General features: G+C 40.1%; 1 protein-coding gene across 2 annotated transcripts in view; it reads left to right on the top strand.

Annotated features, from left to right (window-relative positions):
- The window catches only part of LOC129089636 (cGMP-dependent 3',5'-cyclic phosphodiesterase), a 143,449-nt gene that overhangs the window by 94,760 nt on the left and 23,153 nt on the right, over window positions 1-25,536 (top strand). For both annotated transcript variants that reach the window (XM_054596919.1, XM_054596927.1), the window contains exons 3-4: window positions 22,245-22,334; window positions 22,582-22,670. In XM_054596919.1, the coding sequence (XP_054452894.1) occupies window positions 22,245-22,334; window positions 22,582-22,670 (179 nt within the window). The remainder of the gene's footprint in view (window positions 1-22,244; window positions 22,335-22,581; window positions 22,671-25,536) is intronic.

Here is a 25,536-nt window from a genome sequence, read left to right as displayed (position 1 = left end):
AATCTATCTGCTCTCACTGCTCTCTGCCACACTATTGACATAAGTCCATTATTGGTGAATTGATTACAGTTGAGGTTAAGATTAATATGGGGTTAGGAGACGGTTGTCACCCTGTCCCATCCTGCCTTGCTAGTATGTATACATCCCTGTGCATACTGCATGTGTGTCTTTGCACTATCTGCATTGCTGCAAACTTTTTCTTTGAGGCTTAAAACAAAGATTTAACACATTGCTTTATTTCACTTATCTCCCTTTTTGTTGTTGTTTGAAATAATGTATGTACTTTTACTATGTGTGTGTGTGTGTGTGTGTGTGTGTGTGTGTGTGTGTGTGTGTGTGTGTGTGTGTGTGTGTGTGTGTGTGTGTGCACGTGTGTTTGTGTGTAGTGTGGTAGTATCTGTGTGTAATGAGCATAGTAGCATGAAGAGAATTCACACCAATACACATAATACACACCTTTGACAGAAATGTGTAATCGACTGTGCAGTCCCTCTTCAAACACATTAACCTCACTGTGACTGCAGACAATAAATGCAGTTCAGACACTGGGGTAACACACACGCGCGCACACACACACACACACACACACACACACACACACACACACACACACACACACACACACACACACACACACACACACACACACATCAAACTAGTATTAACACAGTTAAGTATCGGGGCAATGATAAAAGGGTACAAATGGTCGACCTTGAGTGTGTGTGAGAATGTTTGTGACAGAGACTTAATGGCCTGACTATAATCTCTGTATTTGATTGTGCAGACTCAGAGGACACACACACACACACACACACACACACACACACACACACACACACACACACACACACACACACACACACACACACACACACACACACACACACACACACACATTGCTGTTCCATTTTTGATAATGCAGTCAAAATGCAACACAACTGTGCCCGTTGCAGGTATGCTCAGTTTTAAATTGTTATTGCTAAAGCAGCTTTGAAAAATAGATGATGATATGTTTGTTTTCTAGGAGCAGAAGTGGTGCCTTCTTTTGTTACCTCTGTCGAAATGTGAAAATGCAATTTCAGCAGCCTAATAGTTTGGACAAAAATGCGGCTTTCCAGCGTTTGCCAGGTCAAATGTGTTTGGAAATGTACTCATCACGTGTGTGTGCAGGTGTTTTTAATGTAATGAAATGTGTGCTTGTGCTGATGTCTGCAGCACACTGTTCAGTTGTGACGGGCTCATGGAATAATTTAGTGTGACTCCTCTTCTGAATTATAGTTGTATTTAACAAAATGTCACTACTACACACACACACACCGACATACACACATACAGAGACATACACAGGAGATATACTTATTTTGAATTTCAAAGTAGACTTCTGCAAGTCCCTGATAAGGCAGCCTTGGGCAAGATACAACGTTGTTAATATAATAGAAATATATAATTAATGTTGATATTACTATTTCACTGGTTTTGCGTCAGTGTGAGTGTGTTATGTGTGTGGGTGTGTCTGCGTGTGAAGTAGCTGCCATCCATCACTAAACTCCCCATCACTCACTCTGGTCCAATCAGCTAAGTGGACCTCACCAGGGATTTTGTGTCTGAATGTGGGTGTGTAAAGTACTACTTTGTGAGAGTTGTGTGTCAGTGTTTGAAATGCATGCAAGCACGTGTTAGACTGCCTCATTTAATTCACTTCCATTTCAATATATTTAGCTTTTTTCGTTTAGTCAGCAGAACTCATTTAAATCTCAGATTCACAGTTTGTCACGCGTTTCCTGCTTTCTACTCAAATTGAAGCAAAAGTGTGATGGCCTTAACAAAGCAGATGCGATTCTTCTGTTCGGTTGAACAAAACGCCTGGTTCAGCTACAGTAGATTAGTCCTCAAGCTGGTAGCGACATAACGTCTGCAGTGTCTTCACACAAAACCGTTCACGTTGCTGCTTCTATATATAATCTGACTTCTGTTTGTGTGTGTGTTTGTTTGTGTGTGTGGGTGCATGAGTGAGCCAGTGTTTAATCAGTAATTTATGTTCCGTCACAGCAAGCTTCCTGTCCGGTCCGCTCTGTCTGTGTGTCTTTGGCAGGAATCCTTTAGTCAGAATTATGGCCTCAGGCAGCACAGCAGCACACTCTCATGCTGTTTGTGTGTGTGTGTGTGTGTGTGTGTGTGTGTGTGTGCGTGCGTGCGTGCGTGCGTGCGTGCGTGCGTGTTTGACCTCTGGGGCGAGTATTGATTGAGTGTCTGGTGCCCCGTTGTCAGCGCAAAGTTAGCCTCATTACAAATAGGTCTTGCTGTCCCCTCCCCTTCCTCTTCCCCCTTTCAAATCTTCATCACATCTTCTTCCTTTACCCCCTTCACCCTCCATGATCCTCATCCTCCTCTCCTCCTTGTCGTCTTCTTCACCACTCCATGAAAGATGAGGGCAGAAGGAGATTGTCAACGTTGTTGTCAGTAGTAATGGGTTTGGCAACTACACTCAATGTGGAAAACATAATGGGCCGGGAAGGACAACGATGTAATGAAACAAAATACTGTTTTGTGTAATTATTTCAGCCCATCTTTTCACCTCAAACAGCAGCTGGTGAATAATCAATTTAACATCATCTCTCACCAGCTCGTGAAGGATTTTCACAAAAAATGTCACAATAACACGAAGGATGAATATGTCATTGTCCCTTTTTGCAATTTGAATAGCTTCAGTGAAAGAAAAGCAATTTGTGTAACACCTTTCAAGATCAGAATATGCTCTTTATGTTATAAGAAAAGACATGGATGCACAATTGGATGTACAAGATAAAATGAAAATAACATAACGAGAATATAAGAAATACATAAAATGGAATAGGGTTCCAAGCTAAAACTACAAAGAAATGTAAATGATGAAAAGCAAATCCAGCATGTATGGTCCAGATTTTGACTCTTTGAGTTTGAAGATACAGTCACTACTTTTAAAGACTTCACTCATCAGGCCCTGTTAAACAGGCCCTATTATGCTATTTTCCGGGTGCATATTTTTATCTCCAGTTACAGTTACAACATGTTTACATGCGTCAATGCTCATAATCCGCCTTGTTTTCTCATCCTGGCTATCCTGCAGCACCTCTTCTCACCCTCTCTCTGAAACGCTCCATTGTAGCGCTTGCTCCTCCCTCCAGAAAACGAAGTCTGCTCTGATTGGTCAGCTAGCCCGCTCTGTTGTGATTGGTCAACATTTCACATTTCAAAAAGCTCTTCCTCTGGAGCTTCAGCTCCGTCTCTCTCTTTTGTTGTTTGAGGGCCAAACTAGCCGGAAGGAGTTTTACATCACTTCCGTAACATTGTGACCTCATAATGTTACAGAAGTGAAGGAGAGAATTCAAACGAGCCGTTTCAGGCAGCTCAGGAGCTTCTGAGGGGGAGGGTAACTCCTTTTAGGCGTGGACTTCAGGTTTTACACTCTACGAACCTTTTACATGTACAAAAATATATTTAACACACTAAAGAAGAGGGAAAAAGTGGAAAAGCATAATAGGGCCAATTTAAGACTCTATAATTTGGTAGATGTAATCTCAGAGCCTGACCGTGTTAATACATGTGAAATGCAAAAGATTTTGAAATCGAATCAGTGTTTCACTGGGACCTGATGAAAAGGGGACGAGTCACGGGGTGTTTATCAAAATCCTGGCAGCAGCGTTCTGCAGCAGCTGCAGCCAGGTCATTGTTGACAACTGAGGCAGGAGAACAAGCCAACACCAAAGACCTGACATGATGAGATAAAAGCATGGAGAGACCACCAGACCACTGCAGGGTGAAAACACAGAGAGACGAACAAATTCTCACCTGAAGTCAGATAAGAGTTTCCATTTAACCTCGTCTGCAAGTCTCACACTCTGCCAGGGAAGCAAAATGCACACAAATCCACAAAATATTAATTGAGCTGTCGCGCTGCTGATTTCATAATTATCTGCTTGAAATAACTCACCCAGATGAGTGTGAGAACTATAAACATTGGAAACAATGCTGGGTTTTAAAGGACACAATAACACCTGATACATAACCCTGCTTGAGAATTCGGCAGTTACATTTTTTTTTCTATGCAACATGTGTCTTCTCAGATGTCACACATTGTTTAATTATCCAAAGGCAACAAATTAGCTCACTTCATTAATAGACCCATCTTGCCAGCTTGTGATTACTGTTTCTGGGCTTGTTTCATATTATGTTCACGCTTTCGGGGTTACAATTATTGTCCTGAATCATACTCTTTGCCAACTGAAACAATGCACCATGTATTTCATCTACTCAAGGGTACACGTCAGTTGAATAATGAGCATTTGTGTTTTCTTGCATTGGTGGATTTACTTTATAACATTTGCATTTTGTTTTAGGATTTCAAAAGCTACTATTTTTAGTATGGGATGTGAAATGAGCTATGCTGTTACAACCCTGGCTCAAAGGACGCAACATAGAGGAGTCAAACAACAACTGTAATTTTCAAAACAAGAGTTTGACAGGGTTTTTAGAAGCCAACAGGAGCCAGAAATCAGGGGATGATGGAGGGAGGAGTTCCAGGTTACCTGCAAAATACAGCCTACAGAACAATTTACAAAGAACAATAGTCACTTGGAAGCATAGATGGACAACAAAATTATGAGTTTCTTTACATTTAACTGCATTTTTGTTTCGTCAAACCAACAGACCAAAACCTAAAGTGGCTATAATCGATATTTTTAAAACCATGTATCAAATTTTGAAACAATGTGACAATGTAAAAGAAGTTGCTCATTGCAATGAATATTCAGAGAATTATGCTTTATAATGCTTTATAGTTATCAGCTCATTGTTTATCTGTACGGTTCACACCTTGTTTTAGTTCACTGCCGCTTTCATAGTGACGTTTTCCAACGCTGCAAGCAGCTGTTTTCATTGAAAAAGCTCTCAAAACCCACAGTACTCCAACTGCTAAACACCAAACAGCAGACTGACACAGTAAGTGGCTCGCTGGTTAACATAGTGGAGCATTTAGTACCTTAAGAGATATATCACTCAGGACATCTACTTTAAATGATTAATTTATGATCAAAATAGCAGCATATTAATTTTAATAGATTAATTGACTAACTGTTTTAGCTCTACTGAATTTCCTTTATGCTGCCTCTCAACCAGTGCATGCAGCTTTGAGTAGGATAAGCAGTTTAAAAAATGGATTGGTGTTTAAAGGAAAGAATGACATGAAAATCGTTGCTACAGAAGTGATTGTAACTTTTCTTTTATCCTTAAAAGTTAGGTGTTGTTGTTGACAACCTGTGAAGTGATGACTTTGTCCCCTGGTAAGGACGATGATCGTCAATGTGTCAACACCTCAGTTTACATACCTATTCTCACTCCTCTAACATGTTCACACCTTAAATTTACCAACTCTGTTATCAGTTTCTCTCTTCAGCCTACACTTTCATCCAGCAGAGCACACACACAAGCATACAGGAGCGTAGCATAGATTTATGACTCATGAACAGGAAAGAACTCCTCGACCCCCCCATCCTTCCTGTGAACACTTCCCGTCAACAACTCAAACACACCTTCACACTCATCAGTTATGGGCAATAATATTAAAGGTTTGTGGGTTTCAGTATTCATGAGTTAACCAAAATCTAATATTGCCCATATCAAATCTCATCAAATGTCACTGCTGCTTATTTCAGTTTTCCTCGGATGCAATAACAGTTTCCGCATCGCATTCAAAAAATTGGGGGACTAACCCTGTTTGGAAACTAGAACAGTAAGACATTTTAAATATGTATATACATACATATACGTATACACTTTTGAGGATCACAGGAGGAGTTTTATTTAAGAGACTTGAGGTTTCCCTCCCATAGCTTGGAGCTGTGTGCTTCCAGTACAGATTAACACGCACACACACACACACACACACACACACACACACACACACACACACACACACACACACACACACACACACACACACACACACTGCTCAAGGTGACCTATGATTTTTTAAAGGCAAAAAGACACAGAAGAGGAAAAGAGGTCATGGGAAAGGAGAGGAGCGAGTAAAGGGACATGAGATGACCCAGTAGAAAGAAAAGATTTAGAGGGAAGCACAGAGGGAGAGGCGGGTCAGGGAGGAAAACGGGGAAAGGAGAGGTGAGTGAAATGTCAAGGAGACTTAGAGGTAACATCAGGAGACTGAGGCATTGTGTTACCCTGCGTAAATGTGTGTGTGTGTGTGTGTGTGTGTGTGTGTGTGTGTGTGTGTGTGTGTGTGTGTGTGTGTGTGTGTGTGTGTGTGTGTGTGTGTGTGTGTGTGTGTGTGTGTGTGTGTGTGAGAGTGAGTGAGTGAGTGTGTTCCTGAACAGATAAACAGGGAAGCTCCCAGAGGGGAGTCCATCCTGGAATTTTTAACAGGAAATTTATTCTACCCCTAAACAATGGCATAATGCACCCGTGCACACATACAAGAACAGACTGCACACACACACACACACACTCACACTCAAAGCTTCTGTATGTCATTAAGCCTGTCATACAGTACAACAAAACATTCAAATAAAATCACCTTGGACAGTATGTGCTTGCTTCTGTGTGTGTTTGTGTTCTTTTCATTTAATATTTTGTGTTTTGCTAGTAATTCAATCATTAAAACCGTATTTGTGAGCGTGCACCTGTGCATATTTCTATTTGTGTGTGTTTGGTTGAACTAATCACACCGTGTTTATAAATCAATATAATTAATTTTCATGTTTAATTTGCTGCATTAACTGCCCAGGTGTACACTTTGAAGTGGGATCTCAGACACACGAGCACACACAGCCTTTCACACAGTGACGTGTTAAACAGGAGGCTGGAGTCAGGTGAAAGGCTCTACGGTTAAAATAACAAATGTGCGAACATGTGAGCGTAGGGAATACACCTCTCTCCTTCCTGTGTTTTCTGTGTGTATGTGTGTTAAGGTATTCCTGACTTCCTGTTTTGTGTCCAAAGAAGAAACACTCTGAGCTGAACTGTTATGCTGCTCATTCTGTACACATGACATCTATTGCATTCTGTCCATCCTGGGAGAAGGATCCCTCCTCTGTCGTTCTCCCATAGGTTTCTTCCTTTTTTCTCCCTGTTAAAGGGGTTTTTTAGGGGAGTTTTTCCTGTGCCGATGTGAGGGAAGGACAGAGGATGTCGCATGTGCACAGATTGTAAAGCCCTCTGAGGCAAATTTGTAATTTGTGATTCTGGGCTATACAAAATAAACTGAATTGAATTGAATTGAGCTCTCAGTGTTTGATAATTAAAAAGAGCAAATGAAAGACAAAGAGGGAGGGAACATTTAAAGATTTGTCTTAAATCTCCTGGCAGCCATTATGGAGAGCTACAGGAGATTTGGCTGTGAGTAAATAATATAAAAAATAAAGACAATAGACAGGCCCACAAGATAAAGTTGACAGAGTTAATGACTGTATAGTTCAATACAGTATAGTTCAATAGATGTCTGATACGGTAGATTTGTTTTTAGATTTCTCCCCCGGTGCAGAGAACAGTAATCTTCTTTGGTTCCAGTTATGATGTCGCTGGCAGGTTAATGTGAACATACTGAGCCTTTATTGCGTACAATGGCTGGCTCTCAGATTAATATTTATTAATAGCAACAGTGATGATGGCTTTGTGTCTGGAAATCTATGGTAAGGCAGATAAAAATATGATTAAACAATCCCCCATAGCAGCATAGGGATTGTCAGTTATTTTCAATTCTGAGTGTTACATCACCTCTCATGGTTATGACTCCACTCATAGCAGTTGTTTTACTTCTAGTCATCCCATCTTAAAGTTAAGGGAGGGTTCAGAGGAGACTGTCTAAAGCCGGGCTCAGGCTACAGGAATTATCGGCCGATTTTACCCCGATTCACCCTGAACCACTCGCAGACTCATCAGGGCTGCCCCGATAATTTCAAACTAATTCTCCTCTCAGTCTAAGGCTATTTCTCCTATATCTCCGGAGACAGCTGCTCTCCTCTGGTCTCATCAGTCTCACATTTAATTAAAGAAGAAAAAGCACAGCAGATTTATAATCTGATTTAAGTGGAGTTTGTCTTCGCAAAACCAAATGCTTCTTTCTCTTATTTTTATTTTATTATGACGTCACTACTTTCCAAGCAAGACTATAATAGCAAATGTGAGAGACAAGCCGGAGAAGCTGATGGTGTTTCCAAGCAACTGTTAACGTTCTAGCCTTCAACACTAAACAGCTACTGTAGTATGAGTCCGCCACATGATGTCCTTGGGCCAAAAAAAAAAAGATCTTTCCCATAGTTGGTTAGGATTTAGAAATTCCTGTAGCCTGCGCCTAGTTTGACTTGTTGCTAACTGAATCCCATGGGTGGCTTCTATTGGCTTGGAAGCTCTGCCTGTCCCTGTGAGTGATGTGAGATAAGATTCAGTCTGCAACAACTTTCACTCTTTCTGGCCCCACAACTATTTTCAGACATGATTGATTTCAGCAACCAGTTGCTAAACAGATCTGGTTTGTGCAAGCTGCAGAAAGCACAAAAAGCAGAGACAACATCAGCAAGAATTTGGGAAGCTGAAGTTGTATGCAGCACCAAATGTAAAGCTAAAATCATGCAAATTAGTTTTTCCAACTACAGCAACATCTGCACCACTTTGCTTTTCAGGTGCAATCATATGATTTACAAGAAGTAAACAACGATGTAACTGTAAGGACTTGATTATGTGCTACTAATTACAGGGAAATGGAGACAGTGTTCAATTGGTACACTTTCAGATTATTATAATAACTAATTGCTAGCATAGAGGCTGTTAGCCCGGGCTCAGCAGGTCAACAGAACATAACATCTGTCTACGGCAGACACACTATTCACCATATAGAGGATAAAAAGCAAGTCCTGCAAATTAAGTGACAAAATGTGTTGTTTGTTGACGCTCTTTAGAATGACATACAGAAGCGCTTCAGCAGTTACAAATCACTGATAGGAAATTAATATTTATGTTGTCAACACTGTAGTTAAGGTTTGTTTTAGGCACAAACACAACATGCTTAGGTTTAGGGAAAGACAATGGTTTGAGTTTGAAGAACTTTGTACTTTGTTAAGGTTAGGGTAGCTTGTTGTCATGGCAACAACAAAAACGGGAAAATTACCATAACTGCTTGGGGGTTTGTTACTTGAGCATAAAACATTGTTAGGTCGTTTTTGGGGCACTCGTGACAACATAAGCTGTCAATGTTCTCGAGAGGACAGTCTCAAATTAAACGATGAGTAAACGTGGTTTTACAGTAAATGCAGCAGTTCTTGCAATGAAGTTCCTTTGAAAAATTGCTAACTGCTCATGAATTCAACACACTTAAGTCAAGTGTATTTCTTTAATTTGATTGTATTCTTATTCACAGCAATATATAAGAAATGATTAGGAAATTACAGAGCTGTGTTACCGCTCCATCGTTTCAAAGTGATTTCTGTGTAAAACTACCAGTGGAGCCAGAGCCATTATCAAGTGCTGCAATTGAACTGCATGGCAACAGAAATATCTGTATCCATGGCGATTTGGTTGTCTAGTATGCAAGCAGTTTCCTAGGCAGCAACACTTGTTGACTTGTCTGATCATTTTTAGAAAAATCCTTTCTGCTCATTGGGTACAGCGGGTCGTCTTTTAACCACAAGGTTGGTGGATGTCCACATGCGAAGGCGGACAGCCACCGACCCTTTGACCTCTGCATTCAACCCACCAAAATGCTCCAGGTCGGTTAAATGCAGAGGTCAAATTTCATCTGTGTAGCTGTATCTAGATGAGGATTTAAATCAATCAAACTGAAATATTATATATACAGACAGAATAATGATAGATAGATAGATAGATAGATAGATAGATAGATAGATAGATAGATAGATAGATAGATAGATAGATAGATAGATAGATAGATAGATAGATAGATAGATAGATAGATAGATAGATGAGCAACAACTACTGGTGGATAAAAAGAGTGAATAGAAAGTGAAATGGAGCCAAGAGAAGAGACCCATGTGGGTGTTTGTTCCTGAACAGAAGAGTCGGATTAAAATAGAACAACAGCCTATGACGACAGTATTACTGTCAAACACCTGCAGTGGAGAGAAAGGGAGGTCGAGGGAGGGGGGCATAATAAGATATGAAGGACAAATGGAGAAACAGGCAGGTGACAAAGTGACAGAGGGAAATGGGAGGGGGTGGGAAATGTGAATAGTGAGACTTTGCAAAACATTAGAGAGAACAAAGTGACAAAGAGGAAGAGTATGAATCAGCTACAGATGAGGAAAAGGGTGACGAAAAAAGGAAGCTGATGATGAAGAATGGACACTATTATTATGGCCTCCCAGCCAGAGCTTGTGTGAATGACAAAGAAGTGGTGTTTTTCTCCCGAGCTCTCCCATCACTCTCTTTCCTGCCCTTTGAATAGCTCCTTACAGCAGTGCTGCTGGAAAGAGAGAAAGTAGATGAGCTCTGGTATCATTGTCTCTGACAAATGTGCATTTGTTATCCATTATACACGACACATCTGTTGCGTTCTCACAAGGTAGTTTTTTTTGAGCGGCCATGATATTTAGAGCAGCTCTGATTGGCAATTGTTGACATTTAAGAGGAGGCTTTGAGAACTGATGACAATCAGAGCCATTAAAATTAGACAATGTGCTTAGCATTTTACTGCATCCCTACAAAGTGTCAGGAGCAAACAGAGACCAGACTGAGATATTATTCAAAAATAAATATAATATTATATATGTTATCAAAACAATGGTATAAATCTGAACACATACTGTTAAATCCAGCATGACTTGCGCTTTAAAGGGACATCAGTACCTCTCTTATTATTCTTGTTGAGTTGGGGTTTTTTCAGTATCATAAGCATTTCAGTAATAATTGACTGTTTCCATGGTTACAGTGCAAACAGGCACTGCTAGTGTATGATCCACTAAAGCACTGTATGATCCACTAAAGCATCATGGGAGCTTAGACCGTTATTATTCCAACTTTAAAAAAGAATAATGAATAGAAATAAATAAAAAGAACTTAACATAATACATTGTTTTGCACCATCAATGCATTTTTCATGTTTCTGCCAGCAATGGAATAGGATGGACAGTGTATCATGTCACCAACGTACATTAGTATCATTATACAGGAGCAAGACATGGGCTCATTCTTGAAAACACTCCTCTGTTGTGCAACAAGAAGTAAAAAAGAAAACTGAATTTGAATAAAATAACAAAAACAAAGCATCACCAAAGGCAAATCAATGCAAATGTACCTTTCAGCAACAAGGCAATTTAAAGTGTTTACATAAGACACAAATGCATCAAGAAAAGTTATAGAAGAAACAGAAAGCTTTATTAAAAGACAATATATTTAAAAGGATTTAAGCGAATAAAGTAGAAATCTAAAGATAAATCTAAGCAGGGTGTCAAGATGCAAAAACCTACTACTGTAGATAACCAGTTTGTTTGTTTTACATAACATACATCCCTTGTGCATGCATTACATTTGCATATTTTCCACATAAACCTGCATATAAAAGGAAAATTACAGAACCCAATACATTGGTATTTTACAAAAATACCAATAATAGAAAGAACCCAGTTTGCAAAGACACACTCCACTTAAATACTATAATAAATCTGCTGTGCTCATTTTTTTATTTTTTTCTGTCTTTTTCTTCTTTAATTAAATGTGAGACTGATGAGACAAGATGAGAGCAGCTGTCTCTGGAGATGCCAGAATAGCCTTAGACTGAGAGGAGAATTGGCAGCATTCATTACTGCCAGAATATTACCGTCAAGTTTTATAGCATCGAATCAATGTTGTTGGATTGGTTATAGATGAGCTCATGTGAAATTTGGCCACAGGCTTTAATAAATGCATGAGGCTAACAAAAAGTGTGATATGAATGATTGAGTATCAGTCATTCTTAAAGACTGGGACCAAGAAATGTGTTGCAGGAGATTTTATTAGGGTCGGCAAATAAATTGCAGAATTCCTTATCTTTTATTTAACATTTATATCTGCAGTTCACCTTTGAGCCACATGAGAGATCCTGATCCTGAATGTTCGTATTGTTCTGATAATCGTAGCCTAATAATAACATTTGATCTAATGTGAAAAGCTATTAGATAGTTTGTTTTACTGATGAGAGGAAAAAACAAGTCTGTTAACTCCAAAATGTATATTTACTTGTACTTTACAAATTCGCTCTTCTCACGATTTATAGATTAAAAGTGAGTCCCTAGATTGTAAATTTGGGAAACACAAGAACAGATTGGATTTAAACTGATAAAAAAACAGCAGAGACGCCTCACTCTTGTATCTGGGTTTCTTGGCCTCTCTAAACACTTGTCACTCTTCTGAAACGATGTGTGAATTTTCATCAGTGAGCAGTTTTCTGTCTTTATGGGATCTGGTGTCCCTGGTTTAGCCTGTCAGTTCCTGCCTTTCTACTTGTTCTCTCAGGTCTGAGCTTCTGTTTCTTATTCTTTCTGTCTGTCATCCACTTCCCTGGAGTCATGCTGAGGAAATATTTATGAATTATGGGCTGTTGGCTGGTCCCAGTTCAATAGATTTGACTCAAAACTCTAGAATAATATCTCTTCCTCTCACTATCTCTATTTCTACACACACACACACACCCACCCACACACACACACACACACACACACACACACACACACACACACACACACACACACAGATAGGCAGGTTGGTTAATTAAGCTGCAGCACCGTGATGCACCTGTTTCTCCTTTTCTTCATTAGGCCAGTCTTATTAGCGCCAAAGCAGCATCACTTTATTGTTTTACACCTGCTGTCCTTCATCTACTCCTTTTTTGTGTGTGTGTGTGTGTGTGTGTGTGTGTGTGTGTGTGTGTGTGTGTGTGTGTGTGTGTGTGTGTGTGTGTGTGTGTGTGTGTGTGTGTTGTGCATGTGTGTCAGAAAGAAATGGAATATTCTATATTGTCATCCCTCACTTTATCTCAATGAAAATTTGCATTCAATGTCCCCGTCTCCGATTTTTTCATACTTAGATTTTTAGTATTGGAAACCTTATTGGGACATTGTGTGTGAGTGTATTATCATGAGCATGAATGTTTGTGTGTGTGTGTGTGTGTGTGTGTGTGTGTGTGTGTGTGTGTGTGTGTGTGTGTGTGTGTGTGTGTGTGTGTGTGTGTGTGTGTGTGTGTGTGTGTACGTACATGGCGGGGCCCGTCATCATGGCTTGGCTGTATTCTACAGTGCATGTGTCTCCAGTATGTTAGTGATGCTACTGGAGACCCAGCTCTGTTGGAATAACAACCAGGACCCACTGCAACACTACCAGCCCCTTTCTGGCCATGCTGTGTGTGTGTGTGTGTGTGTGTGTGTGTGTGTGTGTGTGTGTGTGTGTGTGTGTGTGTGTGTGTGTGTGTGTGTGTGTGTGTGTGTGTGTGTGTGTGTGTGTGTGTGTGTGTGTGTGTGTGTGTGTGTGTGTGTGTGTGTGTGTGTGTGTGTGTCTTTTTCTAAAGCAGACATTGCGATACAGTCATTTAGTCTTTACCTTTGCCCTTTTTCACTCCTCTCTCTCTTCAGCAAGTGACAAATTGACAAAAAAATCAATCTGCATCAGTAATTCATTTAACTCAAATGTTAAGGAGCCGTCCCTAGTCGACTTTAACATCCACGTTTAAACACACAGCAGGTGAGGGACGGAGCAAGCGAGTGATTTGCTGAAATACACCAAGGAGCGAGTTAGAGCATGTAAATAGTTGGTTTTACATAAAGATCTATAGGCTTGAGGGAGGACGCCTTTAATCGTGTGGCAAGTAAGAAGCATTTACCCTTCATCCTCCTGCTGTTAGATCAAGGTCGAGCAGTAAACCTATTGAAATGCAGATTGTCTTGATTCACAGAGTCAGACTACTCTGTGAACAATGCAGCAGATAAGAAATACCGGAGCTACCCTAAAGGCTCCAATTAGCTCCTTAAACTAATCCTCCTTGTCAAGTCTTTAGCTAAGCTTGCTCTTTATCTAATGTGGCCAATTTAGAATATTAGTATTCAGCTATCAGGCTAATCTAAAATCTGATTCTCAAATGCATGTGTACGTTTATGAGTGTACTCAAGCACAAAGTAATGTGAAGGTGTTTTGCACTGTGAATATTTTATAAAATAGTCACAAATGAGCAACATGTCAGTGCAATGAAAACAAAAGCCTTACTGCAGAGGTTTTAATGAATTAATGTTTTAATGTGTTGTTGCATGTTTTACCTTCATTTGAGTGTGACTCAGCCGTTCAGACCTGAGGAGAGATAAGATGTTCAGTAATAATTAGATGCAAAATATTGATTTAAAAATGATTTTATTGGTTCTGCTAAAAAATTGTGCAGAATTGCATCCATACTTACAGTCTGTTATTGTTTCTACTATAAAGAAATAACAGACCGTAGAAAGCCATAATTGACCAATCAGAGTGGAGTATTCAATAAAGCTGTGTGATAATGTGGAATATAACTCTTATCCTGTGCTTCCTAAACTAATTAATAATGAAATATACTTACATCTGCTAGAATCTCTTATCAGCTGTTAAAGATGATCCCAAAACAAGTTCATGTTTATGTGACAGAAACCATACAACCATATATAATTTGTATGAACACTTTGATTGTGTTCACAGAGATGAGTTTTTATACTGTAATATGGACTCCAGTTATAGAAAACTTCAAAGGGGTTGTGTGTCCTTTAATAAATAAGAAAAATAATGTGGCTGTGGTAAAGAGGCTGCTTTTTATTGATGGCAGAGGGAGACGGTCAGTAGAAGAACAAATAAATAGATGCAATTGACTTTGATGATGATTACAGTTTTGAGTGCACAAGAAAAATAAATTGTGCTGGATTTAATTCCATTTGTCATGGCTAGTTTTCCAAGAATACAGCCTGTAAGTAATGCATCTCACATCGGCTGAGAAACCTCTGATCCAGATAAACTACAGGCCCTTACCCCTTCTGGCAAGGCCATCTTTCAAAATGATCAAATAACAGCTGGTCTCAAATAAACGGGACAAGATCAGAATTCTAAAATGATGAGCTTGAAGATTCATTAATTATCTAAGAAACAGTTTTGGAACAAACCACTCCATGACAACTGAGATCCATACTCTTGGTATGTCTGAAATCTTTACCTAATGCTGTCATTCTTTTTCTCCATATTGAGATTTTAATATTGTTTCTCTCTGCTCTGTCCAAACAGCATATCTATTATCCCTAGGAGAGGAACTTTCCCTCTGTTACTCGGTTTCCTCCATTTTTTATTTTAAAGATTTTTTGAGTTTTTCCTTTATCTAAGCCGAGGGTCTGAGGATCTTAAGTATCATATGTCGTTCAGACTGTGAAGCCTTCTGAGACAAAGTTGGGATTTGACTTGAGCATACTCCATCCATCCAGTTTAATGAACTGACAAAGTAAGCTCCACAAAGTCGGATACAAGCGCAGCAGTTTTAACAGCTTTTGACCTATGAATCAGGGAAAATACCTGCAATGGCAAATCTGATCACACATGTTTTTACTATTGCTTTTTCCTCACTTTTTTTACCTGATGCTTTGTTTTCATTAACCCTGCCGATTATTCGCCTCCCAATCACTTCCAGTCGGTGGGAGCAAAGGGGCAAATAATAAATTTGCTTCCAGTGGCAATGCAACTTTGGTTACTGCTGTGTGGTCGTTGACCCCACTTGACACTGCCCACATTTAGCATTTCCTGCTTTCTTCAATTGTATAAATCTACCGTTAATCTTATGATAATCTGTATTTATGTGAAGCACTTTGTGTTGCATTTTATGCATGAATTGTGCTATATAAATAACTCTATTAATATTATTGATATTATTGTATTCCGGATCCCTGTGTTGTGCTCATCAGGGGCTTAAATATGCTTCCTGCTGAACTAGTACTAGATTCATACAAAGCGCCTCTCAGAAAGCAGATTCCGCACCACCAAATACAACTGTATAATTATTTGTGTAATTATGCTTCCACCATTAGAGAGCAAAAATTACATTAGAGCGTACTAGCAGAGCTGGGTCAAATACCTGTGGGAAATCATCCTGTTTTAATCAGCTTGATATCTTACACCATATATAAATGTGTACAAATCAGGCAGTAACAAGTAAATTGTCAGTCATATAGAAGTACAGCTCTAAACAATATAATACGCACATTATTATTTTATATGTAAATGAAAAAATTTAAAAAGCTGCTCACCAGGAAGCCAAAACAGCTAAAATAAACCTTAGAAAGAATGAAGAAATAGGATCAGGCCTAGTTCTGCTCAGTAGGAAATTATATCGACATTATACAGAGCTGATTTGGCTTCATTCTGCTAGCAGCTCTGTCCATGCAGACTTAATTAAGATTTTCAGTGAGTTGTCTGCTTCAAATGTCTGCCTCCCTCTCTATTAACTCTGATTTATGACTGCAGTAGTTCAGGGAAAAGATTGGATGATTGGGTAAAGTTTGAAGCTGTATTTTTTTTTCTTAGAAGGTTGGCATTTTCTTGTTCTATAACTTCCTTTCCATACCATCATACCTGTGCGCTGACCAATATGTTCCTGGCTTTTAACACCGTCTGCAGAGCAGCGTCACTCAGATGATTAGGGCTTAAGTGCCCTTCTGAGGAGCAAATTGAACGTAGCTCTTGTAGGAGAAGAGTATACACTTCAAGCTCTATGTGTGTTTTTGTCTACAATTGAAAACCTGCAGTAAGTACAAATACGAGTAGAAGGAATGATAGAGGATAAAAACAATATATTGAGACTCTGACTAACCTGCCAGAACAATAATAGTACAGATAACAGATACAAGCCCTGAAGTAATCAAAGCAACTGAAAGTTAAAGTGAAAAGATAAGAAAGGCTTAACTCACTCCAGAAAGCCAAGCCAGAGACAACAAATGATTTTTCAGTCAGTCTAGGACTATACAATGCAATACAATGCAAGCTGGTGTCAAAAGCAGTCTACATGTCTTTGGGCAAGATACTGAACCCCAAATTGTGTTTGTTAATGCTGTCTCGTTATGTAGAGCACATTGAGTGGTCGTCAGGAATAGAAAAGCCCTATTGAAATCCAGCAAATATTCAGCATTGTGAATCCCAGATATGGCCAGACAGCAATAAAAGTTTAGCTAGTAGAGGATTGAGGAAGCAGGTACTTTGTTTAGAGGCCAACACAATTTAAGAAAAAAATTCAAGACGAGCGACAGTATCACAGGTTAAAAATACAGAGATGATCTGGGATTCGGGGCCAGGTGGTCTATAGAGTAAAACCAGAAGGTGTCTGTTGCCCCGGATGAAGCAGTTCATAGCTGATGGAGATGTATGAAATGGGCATTGGTATAGTCAAATTGGAAAGCTTAATTTAATGGTAATAAAAACCAGTCATATCCAGACCATGCTGAGCAATCAAATAATTTATCAGAAAGTCTATGGTATCTATGTTGTATATATTGGAGTATTGTTGGGGCTGCAGTTTTGGGTAATAGGCCAATCTGTAGCGCAACCATATTTATTGGTGTAGGGATATAGAATCATGATTACCTTAGATATTTTGTTGACTTCATAAGGTCAGTGGCCAGTGGTAGCGATGATGATTCAATTTTGGTGATTCACACATTCAGGCAAAGACAACTTGTGAGTAATAAGTTGTAGGAGGGAGACAGTCTCAATAACTTAAAAATTGAATGAAGATTACAGTTTTATATAATCATTGTGAGACTCAAACTGTCAGATGGTAAACAGAGCAGCCTATGGAATGTGTGTTTGCATTTGTGTCTGAGGGGGCGTCTGATGAAGATAAAGAGAGAAAGGCATCAGGGTTTAGTTATGCTGATCACAGGCGCCCTTCAAAATGTCAGCGCGCTCCAATGATTAGAAAGGCTGCAGATAAAGACAACAGCAAAGTTGAACATAGAGGAACAGAAGGGCATTGGTTAAAAGTCCAGGTAGAAAGATGCAGGAAGGAAAATGAGAGAAGTGTGGAGGAGAGTGAATGGGAGTTAAAAAAGAGTGAAAGTGGTAGACAGACGAAGACAACAAAGTCCTTGGGATGCTAATTTTGAATAGCAGACCCTCGTTAACCAATCATTAACCTTTGATCGTGCAGAGGTGCTGTGGTTTTGGTGCCTAACAAGCTGCCCAACTGCAATGATGCCCAAATAGGTTAAATCCATTTATTGCCAGCTGCAATGTGCGCACACAACAGGCATCTGATGTCCCAAGTTCATCCGTCAAGGGCAGTTAGCATCCACGCTGAGGCGTTCAATGTCGTGGAAACATGCAGATAATTTATCCTTGAGTCTCCACTGCATCAGTCAAGTAAGCTGTGAGGTTGTCAGTTGTGTGTCTGCCTGGTATACTCTTATATATTTTGCAAGATTGCAAGCTAGGCGTAATGTTAGCGAGTGTCTGGTCGAGAAAGAAATCATGTGTGATGATGAGTATGAAGTTAGCAGTAATGTTATAGCTGTGAATGTAGCAGTGTAGTGTGTGTTCAGTTTATTTGTCGTGGCATAAATGCTGCAACTCCTCAAGATTCAAGGCAAGTTTCCGTGTCTTGCTTGTCAGCCACTTTCAACCCGAGCCCCCAGGAGGAGTGCTGGGCTTTGAATTTTTGTTTTAGGTAAATCAACTTCCCAGTTTGAACACTTATTAATTTAAATCATTAGGTCCTAAAAGTTGTAGAATGCACTGATAGCCGAATCCAGAGTTTTCCTTCGTTCATGTGAATGAGCCGGGAACGAGGCTGGACCGAGGCCTAGGAGGCGGGGTTAAAGAAAACCCTGATGCAATGGGCCCCATAATGTGGAAGATCTGTTGTGGATTTCTTTTAGCTGTTTAAATGATAGCAGTAATCAGTCAAAATGATGATTGTTAATGGTTAAACTGTTAAATATTACCATCCCTAAAAGGCACATCATTCACTGTATGTGTTAGTGTGACATTTACAGAAACATAACAACATAGAAACATAATAAATTGGGATTGTTCATACTGTTGCATACTCAGAGAATGGAGGACAATACATCTTGCTTCCGATGAGTGCATCGCTGTTACAAATAATGAATGACAGTAATGCAATGAGTAGAATGGATATGGGATCTATGAGAGTATTTTTTAAATTAAATAAATATAATTAAATAAAAATAATATGTATAAACCATTATCATAATGGCCCTTCACATTGTCCTGTCATGCATTCTTTTTTAGTTCTGTCTCTTTGTCATTGGGAGATTTGATGTCTCCCGTTTTAAAAATGTTCTCTGTTATGATATGTTCAACTTGATTAAGATAAAAGCTTTGTCCAAAATCACATCAATTGAAGAAAAAAACTGTTGTCTCTTAAAATCCCCCTAAAATGAGCTCTTAAAGTTCCTTGTTCAATGAAAAAACAAGAATTTCCTTTTCAGTTACCAAAAGGCATTACGTGACAGCAACACAATGAAAGTGACTTATTCAAAAATAAAATGGTGAAAATAAAATCAAATGAATCAAATTAAAGTGATTTTATGAAGCAAAAATACAAAAAAAAGGTTCCATTAATAGCTAGAGCTGCAATTACGTTTGAAGCTAATACAAATAAAATGTGTGTGTGTGTGTGTGTGTGTGTGTGTGTGTGTGTGTGTGTGTGTGTGTGTGTGTGTGTGTGTGTGTGTGTGTGTGTGTGTGTGTGTGTGTGTGTGTGTGTGTGTGTGTGTGTGGAAGCAGGTAAATTAATATAACAGATGGTTTGAGGTTTATGGCAAGAGTTGATTGTGAAAGGTCAGAAGACAGAGTTTGACATTTACCAAGGCATGCATCCTATCGCTAGTATTGTGCACAGACACACAAACACGCACTCACACACAAAGGATTGCAGTTTCAAGCGTCAATCCTCTGCGAGTTCTTGACAGCAGAGAATGGAGCCAGAAAAGTTTTTTGTTTCTCTGCTGTTCAGCTGTCCTTTTGATCAAACATTACTTATCGGGATTTACATGAGCATTTCAAAAGCTGCAGCTTAAGATTCGGCCCACTCTGAAATAATTTCTCACTCTAATCTCCAGCTTCATTACAACAGCACTCTGGCAGACTGATTGAGTGATCAAAGCTAATCGCATTTAATCACATTCAATCCTATGTAATAACCAACACTGAGTGCTCAGGCATGACAGAACTCCCCGTCTCCCTCTTTTTCCTCACTCACTCCTTGACCCTCCTCAGCCTCACACTAACGACTCCTCCTCTGCCACCCATTCTCTTGTCTTCCATGTTTGCTCTCACTCAAACACTAGACAGAGGAGAAAGGGTTAGAGGGAGGATGTCAGAACAGCCACACATTAAGAATAAAGAAGAGGGTGACATATGGAGACCCTCAGTAGGACATCGAGCCCCCCAAGCAGATGCAGCTCACAGAACCTCTGTAGTTCCTTAAGGAAGGAACAAGATCTTCCTTCCGGCTTGGCTGTGTTATTAACAGCTTTGTAAGAACAACTGAAATAGCACGATCTAGCAGTCACAGAAAACATTTAAAACATTATGGTCTTCTTTCCGATTTATATTCACTAGACAGTTTTTTAGAAAAGCTGCTGTTTAAAGCCTCTACTGCGTTTTTCTACGCTTTGATCAGATTTTGAAGTCCCGCTAAGGTGCTCTCTTTAGACTTTGGTTATATGTAATAATAATCCTGTTTGATTACTGGAACTAGTAGGGATTTAAGGAGACTGCACCCAGAGTGTAAATATTCTCACAGTATGAATTTCTAGCTGTCACATAGGATGTTACGAGCGCTCATCTGATAAAGTTATGGTTGTGAGACGCTGCGGCTCTGCATGTCTGTTTTTAATGTTTGTTGAAAGTGAAAACGTAAAAACCCTCGAAGCTCAAACTCAATCTTGAACGACCTTAAGGATAAAGCTCCCCTGTTATCTCAGATCAGCTCTCCTGTTTTCCCTTTGCTCTGCTTCTCTTCCCTGTTTCCAAACCTCATCTTTATTAAAGTAGAAAGTTGCTTTGAAATGACCAAAGTGAAAAAACAAACTGCTCTCACCTTGCAGTTATGTTGACCCTTTTAAGGCGTTAGTATGCTCCAGACAATTTGCTTGACTGATGGTCACAGAGCATCTGAAACGCCTTCCTGACATTGTGATTGGGAGGCTGTTTTGTTTTGTTTTTGTCAATTTTCCTCTTTCCGAAACGGATAATTGGACAAGCAAGGCCACTCTATGCAGCAATCGGCCAGGTGTGCAGAGGCTAGAAAGTAGGAACACTTTGAACTTCTGGCTCAAGCCTTTTTACAACATCATCATCCAATATCATGACTTTACGTTATCTGCATCTGTACGTTTAATCGAGTCTCGCCCCTCTCAGAGACTAACTGCTTTTGGCCCCGCCTTTCATAATGGCCACTTGAAACAGCTATAAAGACTATTTTTAAACGCCTTAACGTGGTTGGAGAACGCTTATCACATACTAGTTTATTTCAAGCATACTCTGTCCTTTACTTTGAAGAGGAGCCATGTCTTTCTGGTTTGTTTCAGCTGTGATGAAATCCTTCATGCTTTTCTGTCTTTAGGATTTGTGCGTGTAGTGAATTTTGACAAGGGGACATATTTGATCAAAGTCAAAAGAGATTAAAGAGAATAGATCGGGTTAAATTTGATCACACTAATCAGAGGCAGGCTGTAATTAAGATAACCACCTATCTCCTCCAAGTAAAGTGCTTCTGGCCAATCTTCAAAGAACGCAACAGTGAGAGGAAAGTAAATATCTGTTACGTAATTTGTGAACCATGAGACTTTTTGCTTCCATTTCAAACCATGAATAATTTTTTCATGTCGAGTGCTTGGTTTTCACAGTGCCAAAATTAAACAAATGCATTCATTGAGTGTCCTGAAGAGCAAAACAAACTCCAGCAATTCCTGACAATGTTTGAGTTCAGTTCATTTTTAAAGTACCTCACTTGTGCCTCCAACAAGCATGCAGATTGCTACGTGTTACAGAGTGTGACACAGTTTAAATATTGTATCAGAGGCCTTTGCAGCCTGCCAAGCTAAATATCTGGGGAAGAGCTGTGGTAACATAAAACTTGTACCAACAAAAAGAACAAACCTATAGCCAAAGCCTCGGGTTTATGGAGGCACACTTTGAGAGAGTAAGCAAACAACCAAACAGACATCAGGGCATCTGTTTGTCTCCTTCCCCAGGATGCTTTGCTGCGGCTGGCGGCGGTTGTTGACGCGTGCTCGCTTCGAGTGGCCCTCCGAGACACCATACAGGAGCTGCTACCCAGCACGGTATTGGCACAGACACACACAAACTGTACAGTTGCACACACAGCTAAACATTAGTGATATTTTCATGATTTATCACCTGAAAACTAGAAGCTTCCTGTTGGTATTCAGAGCGGTGGAGCTAGAAGCCTTGGTTTTGACATTAGACCAGGGAACATTTTTTGCAAATGGATGAAGCTCCTCACTCATGAAATTAATTAAAATGGGATAACAAATGAATGTGCACGTACATGTGTGTGTTTTATTCCAGGAGTGTGTGTGTGTCTACTTGCTGGAGGGATACTCGAGGCTGTTATCTGACGACCCGCCACATGAACTGCCACAGGAGGGAAAGATCAGGTGTGTACTCTTCGTGTGTGTGTGTGTGTGTGTGTGTGTGTGTGTGTGTGTGTGTGTGTGTGTGTGTGTGTGTGTGTGTGTGTGTGTGTGTGTGTGTGTGTGTGTGTGTGTGTGATTGTGTATGCAGCAAGCCGCAGATGTTAAACAATCGGAAAGGGGAGGGATGAAGAGGGGAAAACAGGGACGGCTGTTTTCTCTGTGTGGAAAGCAGGTGTTACCTGAATGATTATGAGCCGCTCAGCCCCAAATCACACGATCACCACGGAGACAGGGGTGTAAAACAAGAGTCTCATCATTAAGACGCTCTAGGACCTTCTCTGTGTCTCTTATCCTCTCACTTTTACCACCTCTTACTTTTTTCTTGTCCTCAATTCCTATGGCTCTTTCATTAAAATGCTCCCTTTATTTCCCCCCTACAGATTATTACGCATCCTTCTCTCTTACAAACTATCTTATCTCTTTTCATCTGCTATCCTTTCCACCTTTCCACCTCAGTGCATCAATCTGTCATTACCCTTTCTTTACCCCTCAGCCTGCTCAAGCCACGAAGCACTAAGCCGGCTGTGTACCTCCCCCTCCTCCTCCCCGGCGCTCCTCTTTCTTTCTCACCTTCAATCCCTCTCCCCACGGAAGCGTCGCAAGGCTAATAGCTGCGGTGACAGCGCCCGGCGTCCCTCAGTGAGACGCCGCGATCCTCTCCTCTCTTAAGTGCTCTCTGAAGCTCTACAACCCTGCATGCTACTGCGACTGTTGTCCAGGCTCAGGCAAAAACCAACACTACATAATAGATGAAAGTCTCTGTTTGTCAGACAAGAACCCTTTTTTTTCCAGCACCCCATCGCCACACAAACACGGGCTCACACACAAACATGCTTATGCAGACATAAACAAGGACGCAAGGACACAAGCACAACCCACAGACATATACACATTATTACTTTTAGTATGCACACACACACACACACACACACATGTAATGTGCTCACACACATGCAGGCTAGAGGTAATGGGGATATTAAAAGAGCTACAGGGGCACTCGTTCACTTTTTTCCTGCCAATTCACCTGCTTATATAAGCCTGTTATCAAGACCGTGGCACAAGCACGCACACAATGAACCCATCTGAGAGGCAGAAGGCCACTTAGTTTGAGCCTCATTCCAGCCCACTTTCCAATACATACAAGCCCATTAACTGGACCTTGACACAAACACACACACACAAATATGCAGCAATAAACCAATACAGCTTCCATGATTGTTCATCCTCTAAACTTTTTGTTCTGGACAAGATAACTGAAGCCTCACAACCAAACAAGCTATTGTTTGACTGCTAAAAGTAAACTCACAGTCCAATTCAAAAATATATAGAATACACTGATAAGTTTACACAATGCAGCTGCACAACTGTTGGAATAAACATTTTAAATTGAAGGTAGTTGCATCCATGCATCCATACATCCATTATCTGTAACCGTTTATCCTCAGGGTCGCAGGCCACTGGAGCCAATCCCAGCTGACATTGGAGGGAGACTAGGTAAACCTTGGGCAGGCTGCCAGACTGTCACAGGGCTGACACATAGAGACAGACAACCGTTCACGTTCACATTCACAACTGCAGACAATTTAGAGTCAACAATTAAACTGCATGTATTTGGACTGAAGGAGGAACCCGGAAAATTCTCACTGACAGAGGGAGAACATGCAAACCAGCCAACGGGTTCAAACTCAGAACCTGTCTTGCTGTGAGGTGACACTGTTACCACTGCGCCACCAGGCCACCCCTTAATATGCAAATTATTCATACTTTGATGTTTTTTTGCCATTATGTGCCATAATGGTTTTGACAACATTCAAATCCTCAGACACAATTACTGCCATTCCCCCTCAGAGATGCACAAATGAACAAACATATGTACAAACATACAGACTAATTACTGTTACAGTGGAGCTCCTAAAAACAGAGGAATAATTTAACGCACTGTTGCTCATGTCGTTCTTGTTCTCTGTCATCTGCAAAATCTCTGTTTAGAGCTTTAGTGTTTCTTAATGATTGTTAAGCAGTTACGGCAAATGGAGCTCATAGCGTTGGTACATGAACAGGAACATGAAGTCATTAGCATCATCCAGATTAATTAATCATCAGCTGAATACAACGAGAGCCAAATACACACCTACACACACACATTCACTATATCTGAGTGGCCTATTTAAATGTCCATCTCTAACGCTACATCCACACTTATACGAAACGGGGTTTTAAAATTAAAACAATCTCCATCTACACTAGCATGCCTGAAAACGACTATCACATGACCATTCACGTACAGAGTGTAAACAGAAAGTAGATTGGTTGCTTAGTTACAGTAAATACGACAGAGAATTATAGTACTCTTTAATAATAATAGGTTGTGCTTGATACTTGAGATCTTCCTCCATAACCTTCCTCTTTACACTCACTCTAAGTCTTGGCTCCTGCTGCTGCTGCTAACTGTTGTCATTGGCCCCCACTGCACTATAAACACAACGCCTACCCCGCCAGCCTTGACCTGTATGATAGTATGTTGGATCTATTGTTGCTGCTAACTGTTCCAAACACATTTGTAAAGCTTTAGTTGACCTTACACTGTTGCCATATCTCCATACACCACACACCAGACATGATAGGATAAATGTTATCTAATAGGTATGTCAAACATAACAGTGTTTTTCATGGAGCCCCGGGGAGGGTTTTTTGCTCTTTGCCATGCCCCGCTATAAATTGGCTTCATGGTCGGGCAGAAAAGCTGCTTTGAACAAAGACATTACACAAAGGTCAGTGGTATTTGTCACCAAAGTAAACTGCGATGAGAATGTTTTGTGACTGAAGT

This window comes from Anoplopoma fimbria, chromosome 1, assembly GCF_027596085.1.
Source record: "Anoplopoma fimbria isolate UVic2021 breed Golden Eagle Sablefish chromosome 1, Afim_UVic_2022, whole genome shotgun sequence".
In the NCBI taxonomy this organism is placed as follows: Eukaryota; Metazoa; Chordata; class Actinopteri; order Perciformes; family Anoplopomatidae; genus Anoplopoma; species Anoplopoma fimbria.
Note: the sequence above shows the minus strand (reverse complement) of the source record. Positions and strands in the feature narration are given on the sequence as shown.